The 7514-nt window shown below is 38.9% G+C and overlaps 1 protein-coding gene across 3 annotated transcripts in view; it reads left to right on the top strand.

Annotated features, from left to right (window-relative positions):
• Positions 1–7514, top strand: part of LOC110327214 (zinc finger protein 26) — a 28392-nt gene that overhangs the window by 10702 nt on the left and 10176 nt on the right. For 2 of the 3 annotated variants that reach the window (XM_029543141.1, XM_029543140.1), the window contains exons 3-6: positions 3885–4033; positions 4483–4574; positions 5071–5197; positions 7352–7437. In XM_029543141.1, the coding sequence (XP_029399001.1) occupies positions 4009–4033; positions 4483–4574; positions 5071–5197; positions 7352–7437 (330 nt within the window). In that variant the 5' untranslated portion in view covers positions 3885–4008. The remainder of the gene's footprint in view (positions 1–3884; positions 4034–4482; positions 4575–5070; positions 5198–7351; positions 7438–7514) is intronic. The other variant, XM_029543142.1, reaches the window with a different exon arrangement.

The following is a 7514-nucleotide window of genomic DNA, read 5'->3' as shown; positions in this document are numbered from 1 at the left end:
GCTAGAGAAAGTACCCAAGGAGCTGAAGGAGTCTGCAACCCTATAAGTGGAACAACAATTGGCATTCCTTTTTATATCCTTTACCCTGATATGATGTCTATCCTTGATGGTAAGATGTGTTTCTTTGATATAGCAGGAGGATAGATCCTATTTTCTAATCCATTCTATTAGTTTGTGTATTTTTATTGGGGAATTGAGTGTATTAATACGGAGATTTATCATTGAGCAGTGTTTATTGATTTCTGTTATTTTGTTGTTACTATGTGCGGCACCCCCCCCCCCCCCCCAATCCCTTCCACCCCTGTTTACTGGTCTGCGGTGGTTTATTCTGGTGTTTTCTTGAGTGTGGTTAATTTCTTCACATTCAGGTTTTTTTTTTTCCTAGTGTCTTCTGAATTGGTAGATAGAAATTGCTTAAATTTGGTTTTATTGTGGAATATTTTTCTTTCTTTGTCTAATATGATTGGTAGTTCTGCTGGATTTATTAGTCTGGGCTGACATCTATGGTCTTTCAGAATTTGTAGAACATTGATACAGGTCTTTCTGGTTTTCAGAGTCTTGAGAATTTGGGTCTTTATGTCACTTCGTCTTTTTCCCTTGAGGGGTCACTATCTCAGCATATTTGGCTTCTTTTTGGTAGGTTGATTTCTGTCTTTTGCCTCTCAGTTTTTAATTTTTGGATATCTTTGTTAGTGTTATGAGTTTGGGGTTCAGAGATTTGTCAGTCTGACTATTAATAAATATTTAAAAAGAAGAGGCTTTTATTCAAATACTAGTGCCAAGTCTACACAAGGGAGTCCTAAATGCAGCACCTAGCCACCTCATTCAGGGTTTATAAAGACAAAGAATACAAAGATACAATGTTTTCTAGCAAGCAGAAGTCTTTTTTTTTTTTTTCAAAATAAGTTTGTTTACAGAAGCAGACTAGTAGTAAAAAATTTAACCCTTAACAATAACCATTCGGGCCTTTTTAAATGCCCACCTCAGTTCCTGAACAATGACATGGAGGCTTATTTATTTGTGAATTAATATCTAGGCATTAAGCTAGGCTTGTTCCATCTAACTCATAACTCAGTTATCCCATTTATATTAATCTGAAGTCTGCCACATGGGTGGTTATCTCTTCAGTTTCATATATCCAGCTGCCTTCACTTCTTGGTGAATCTTTCCACACCTCACTCTTTCCCAGAGTTCCTCTCTCTGCCAGGTATACATCTTCTATTCTTCTTTTTGCTGTAGGCCACAGGCTTTTTTATTTTAACCAATCAGAAGGTACCTAAGGCAGGCAAAGAAGGACAGAGATAGATTTTTCACATAGTGTTCAAAAACATCACTCCAACATGTAATAGCTCCTAACACTTGGAGGTGTAGTTTTGCTTTATAGTTATTTTAAGCACAGAGGTTTTAAAGTTTTAGATAACATTAGCTGGGAGTATTGGAAAATGTGTGTTCTGGCAAACAGTGGTTAGTGATCAGAGATCCAAATTAATGGTACAAATGAATGGAGTTGACATAGAAGGTTTGGTGGATATAGGAGCTGATGTTAATATACTTTCCCAAAAGTCTTGGAATACAGATTGGCCACTTCAGAAGGTTTATACACAATTTATAGGAATTGATAAGTTATCACAAATAAGAGAAAGTGTCCAATGGATTACTTGTGTGGAACTAGAAGGGCATGGGCAAGTGGAAGTTAAGACCTTATGTGGCTTACGTACCCATAAATTTATGGGAAGGGATCTTTTATAACAATGGGGTACTCAAATTAATATTCCTGCAATTCCAGGGTCAGCAAGTAAGGAAATTAGAGGTGATGTGGTTGATGCTTCTGTGGAAGGTATCAATACAGGTAATAGAGAACAATCGCAGGCTGTGTCCATGGACAAAAACAGGACATCACAGGGATTGAGTTTCCAAATTTATAAAAGGGACCACTGCAAACATACTATTCCTTCATGTATATGCCCCAGCAAAACACCATCCAACCGACTTTCCAAAGAACCCTTAGGTTTCCACTTCAATTCGTCATCAACAGAATGTTAGCCATCATATTGGTTAGGTTTGTTTTATGGAGACAACAGATAGTTTCTCATCTAGACAGTATGCTTCTGGGTGAGCTGTAGCCATTTGTATCTATTTGAGGCTAATACTGAGAGGGATTTCATATTTTTTATCATTTTTGTTGATTGTTGTTCTGGCAAACCTTCCCAGAAGGGTTTTGTTGTTTTGGATATGATGGATTTCTTCCTGGTTCTTCTTTGTTGAATATATTCATCTGAGGCAATGTCTTCTTTCTTATGCTCTTGTAGATGACCCTGTCTTCTATATAGATTCCTTATTTCTGCAGGTGAGCTTGGTTGTGAGATAGATTTTATTTATATATATAGATAGATATACTTTTATATATCTATAAATAAAAATATATAATTTGTGCTTGTCTCAAAATGTTATTTCTATTGGTTTTTGCAGGGCTAGAGAGATGACTCATTGGTTAAGAGTTAGAGTTGCCAAGGACCTGGATTCAGTTTCCAGCAAAGTTCCCATTGCCTACATTGTGGTTTATAACAATCCATAATACTAGTTCCAGATCCTTTCTCACCCTTCTTGGGCTCCAGCCACTCATGGTGCACATACTTAAAATTAGACAAGATAGTCGTACACATAAACATGAAATTGGTGCTTTGTTTTGTTTTGATTTTTCAAGCCTCTGTAGCCCTGGCTGTCCTGGAACTCACCGTATAGACCAGACTTTTTAAATATAGTAATACAGAATAGAGGATACAGACCGATCCAGCCTACTGTGGTGGTGTGGTTCCTGGGGTCTTGGGGTATATAAGAAATCAGAGGGGAAGCCAGAAGCTAGTGACAAACAGCAGTCTTCATGGTTCTGCTTCAGTTCCTGCCTTTAGGTTCTTGCCTTGAGTTTCTGCCCTGACTTTCCTCATTGATGGACTGTTTGTTGGAAGTGTAATATGAAATAACATATTTCCTCCCCAAGTTGCTGTAGATCATGGTGTTTTATCACTGCAGTATAAACCCTAAGATGGTGGGGTTTGTATGTATGTCTGAATATTGTATATTTCTTGATGCCCAAGGATGGCAGAAAAGGGTGTTGGGTCCCCTGGGACTGGAGTTATAGATGTTTGTGAGAATTGAATTGTGCTGGGAATTGAACTTGGATCCTAAGGAAGAGCTATCTTCTGAGCCACCTCTTCAGTCCAAGATGTTGTGTTTTAAGTAACTCATGTGCTTACTTTCCTGAGTTCTTTATATGTTGCTTATTACAGAGTATAATTTATGTGAGCGCGCGCATGCGCGCGCACATACACACACACACACAGACACACACACACACACACAAATGCATTAATAAAAAGGTTCTGGTGTTACTTAGAGTACTGTATTAGTTACTTTTCTGTTGATATGATAAGATACTATGACCAAAACCACTTAAGGAAGAAAGGATTTATTTTGGCCTATAGTTCTAGAGGGAAAGAGTTCAGGTAATAGTGGAGAAAGTAAATTAGGAGCCCAAAGATTACGTTTTCATGTGCACACAGATGAGAGAACAGAAAGTGGGATTAGGTTTATAAAACCATCATCCTCAGTGATGTTTATTCTCAAGCAAAGATCCACCTTCTGCAGGCTCCATAAGTAAACAGGCCTGCCAGCTGGGGACCAGTGTTCAAATACATGAGCCTATAGAGCATGTTTCTTGTTCAAACTGCAACAAATACATACAATTCCTCAGTCAGTGCAGGTGCTGTTAATGAGCCCATATTATAGGGTATACATTTTTAATGGTTTTCATTATCTTACCTGCAGAGAGCTAGTCTATAATGTTTGATGACAGCTAACTGTTGCTTTTTGATTGATCTCAATAGGAATTTAAGTCATCCAGATTAAGGAGAATGAATCTCGTCATTTTCCACTTTAATGCATAAGTTTCCTTGACGTGTTCTTGGAGTCACAGAATTTGGTCACATATTTTACCATCAGACTAAAGAGATGGACATTACTAGTTTGTCCTGTGGTAAGTCCTGTTACTGCTGTTATTCCGTTGTAGGTCCTGCCTACACAATATAGAGCCAGAGATCTGCCAGTCGGTTATTGAGTGCTGAGGTGGGCTGAAGAGGACTTGTTTTGTATATCTAGCATGTGCTTCGGAGCAGGCACTGCATAATCATCACTGATAATATATATATTTTAATCATAGCCAAAATAAGAGTTATATTTCTCAGAGCTTAAGTTTCCCTTGGCTTTGATGTGAAACTAATGCACTTTTCTTAATGGGCAAAATAGTTAATCATATTTTCTTGCTGTAAAAATTGGTATGGCATTGTAGGTTACTGGGGTTTATATTTGCAAGTTATCTTGAATGAACCAAATTATGTATTAATTGCAAAAAGATAAAATCCCACCCTCACAGCGAATGTGGGCTTCTTGGCAGCTTTGTATTGATGTATCTTTTTTTTTTTCCAGAAAGTCTGCTTTCTGGTGACCAGAACTGCAGTCAAGGAGAAGAAACAGAGGGAGAAAGCGTGCTGATTGATTGCCTGAAAAACTGTAATAAGGTATGAGGAGCCATTGCATATGTCTTTCCATGTAGACAGACTCATCTCCCAGGATTACCGAGAAGGGTAAAGTCCCTGACAAGGAAGAAGCTTTTCACATTGCTATAATGCTGTGTTTATAGTCATTACTAGTTAGTCTTGACCATGGCAGTGCCAAATACCAGATGTTTTTTACAGTGTTCTTAAAGATAATAAAGCATACATATTACTTTATCAAAAACTTTGTTTTCATATTTACCCCATTTATAAAATATTTCCAGGAGTAGTATTAAAACACTACTAAGATGAAAAAGGTCAGGGTGTGGTGAGGTAAAAATGTTTGAAATGTGCCCTTAAAGCCACTTTATTAGAGTAGATGGATGGGGAGTGAGTGTGGGTCCCAAGAGACTATGGGAGACCTCACGCTCTCTAGGCGTTGAGTTCCCTATCCTTAGTCTTCTGAGAGGACTGGTGGGGATATTAACTTGGTTGAAACAAGCATGTGTGGGTGGTTTAGGAATTGGTGACCTTTCAGGATGAGGCTGTGGATTTCACTCAAGAGGAGTGGACTACAGAGGATCCAACTCAGAACAGCAAACCTGGTGATGTGGCAGTGGAGGACTACACAAGCCTGGCCACTGGAGGTGAGTTGGTAGTTACTTGCATATGATGCTTCTTGTGGAGCAGGCACATATTATGTACTTAGTGTGCTTAGGAACTTTGTCCAATCCACTGAGATAGCAGTGACAACAGTTTTCTTCTAATATATTTAAACTAACATGTTAGTTTCAGTGGGTGGGTGGGTGGGGGTGTACATCAGACTTCAGTACCTCCTATATGGTGTATATGCACACTGGGTTGGCTTGTTTTGTGTGTGTGTGTGTGTGTGTGTGTGGTAGTGCACACCTTTAATTTCAGCACTTGGGAGGCAGAGACAGGTGGATGTTTGTGATTTCAGGGCTAGCCTGGTCTTTTTTTTTGTTTGTTTGTTTTGGTTTTTTGAGACAGGATTTCTCTGTACAGCTCTGGCTGTCCTGGTACTCACTTTGTAGACCAGGCTGGCCTCGAACTCAGAAATCTGCCTGCCTCTGCCTCCCAAGTGCTGGGATTAAAGGCGTGCGCCACCACCGCCCGGCTTAGCCTGGTCTTATAGAGTTCCAGGACAATCGAGTGCTACTCAGAAACTCTATCAGAAAACAAAAGCAAACAAAAAGGTTTATTTTTATTTATTGTTTTTTGTGTATAAAGTGCAGGTGCACATATGCCAACAGCATATATGTGAAAATCAGAGAAAAACTTACTGAGAGTTGCTTCTCTGCGCCCACCTTGTTTGAGGAAGGGCCTTTCTTACTATTTTTGCCACTGTACTGGCTGGTTGTCCAGTTTCTGCCTTTCATCTCACTGTAAGAATGCTGGGACTAGGATTACAGACGTGTGCCATTGCAGTTAATTTTTTACTACTTGGTGTCCTAGTTTACTTTCTGTTGTTGTGGCAGAACATTGAGTAAATAAGCAACTTGGGGAGGAAAAGGTTTATTTGGCTTACAGGTTATACTCCTTCCAGGGAAGCCAAGGCAGGAACCTAGAGGCAGAACCTGGAACAAAAACCATGCTTACTGGCTTACTCTCTTAGGCTTGCTTGCTCAGCCACCTTTATTCTGACCTGGCAGGAGGTCTGCATCAATTAACAATAAAATAAAGGTTCTATAGACATGCCTGCTGGCCAAATTGATGGAGGCTATTCTTTAGTTGAGCTTCCTTCTTCCCCAGAGTGACATTGACCAACAAACAAGATGTGAGTTCTGCTATTGAACTGAGGTTGTCAGTGTTATTTGGAAAGCTTTTATTCCTGATGAGCTATTTTGATGACCCACTGTGGTGCTTCTTAAAATATGCATTAACCTAGTTCTGTTGAAGTGTATGTTCTTGTCTCCATGTTTGATTAATGGAATAGCACTTTCTAGTTAGTATTCTATTTTATGACTGTCTGAATTTGATGAACTATAATATTTGTAAATTAATGGTGTATTGTAGTGATTCATTTTGTCAGAAATGTTAATATAAAATTGATTAGTATTTTAGTGGTCAGAGAACCTTGGGATCGTGGGATTAAAGCTTTGTCTCTTTAGTCCTTTAGAAATAATTGCTGCGCTTATTAGAATTATGGACCAAAAACCAGGTTTGATTGTGCATGCCTGTAATCTCAGTAGGCTTACAAGTTTTAGGTCTAGCCTGGACTACAAGAGTCCCTGTATTGGGAAAAAAATACATGTTATAGACTTGAATCATAGGAAAGTTTGCTATTTGTTCTATTCATGCAACTTTGCATATGGGATCTCAGACACTTATTCAAACCCAGTGCTTTGACTTGTTGAAAGCATTGGTGAGCAGTTGGAGGGAGTTCTTCAAGGCGGATGCTTATGAAGAGCAACATTGACCAATGGCATATATCATCATCAGTTCCTCTCTTCTCTTTGTTTCAAATACTTTCTCCTTTTCTTTTTCCCTTTTGTGGTCTAGGTCTAAGTGGTTGACTCTCCTGCCTTAGACTCCTGTGTACTGGGATTGCTGATGGTCTTACCATGCTCTACTTTCAGGCTATTTCTTCCCTTTTCTCTCTGCTAACATGTTTTTATTTTATTACCATGTATTAGTTTTGGCAGAATTAATATTTAGCATTTTTTTCTCTATATCTTCAGTTTGCTCGTAAGTCAGATTTATTTAGGAAATGATGGAGACATTTTTAACTTCTTTGCTATACTGTTGTTACTTAAACCTAATCTTCGGTTTAATTCTAGAATTGGAAAAGCAACTACAAACCAAAGATTTAGCACCAGAACAGGATTTTTTGACAAGACACACCTTCATGGAGACACAGCAGGTGGTGAGTTTGTAAGACCCCCTCGTGAGGAACTCCCTCGGGTCCTCAGGTCACAGGAGTCTGGGAATCCCACAGAAACA

This window comes from Mus pahari, chromosome 10 (genome assembly GCF_900095145.1).
Source record: "Mus pahari chromosome 10, PAHARI_EIJ_v1.1, whole genome shotgun sequence".
Taxonomy (NCBI): Eukaryota; Metazoa; Chordata; class Mammalia; order Rodentia; family Muridae; genus Mus; species Mus pahari.
This window is presented reverse-complemented; position numbering and strand designations above follow the sequence as displayed.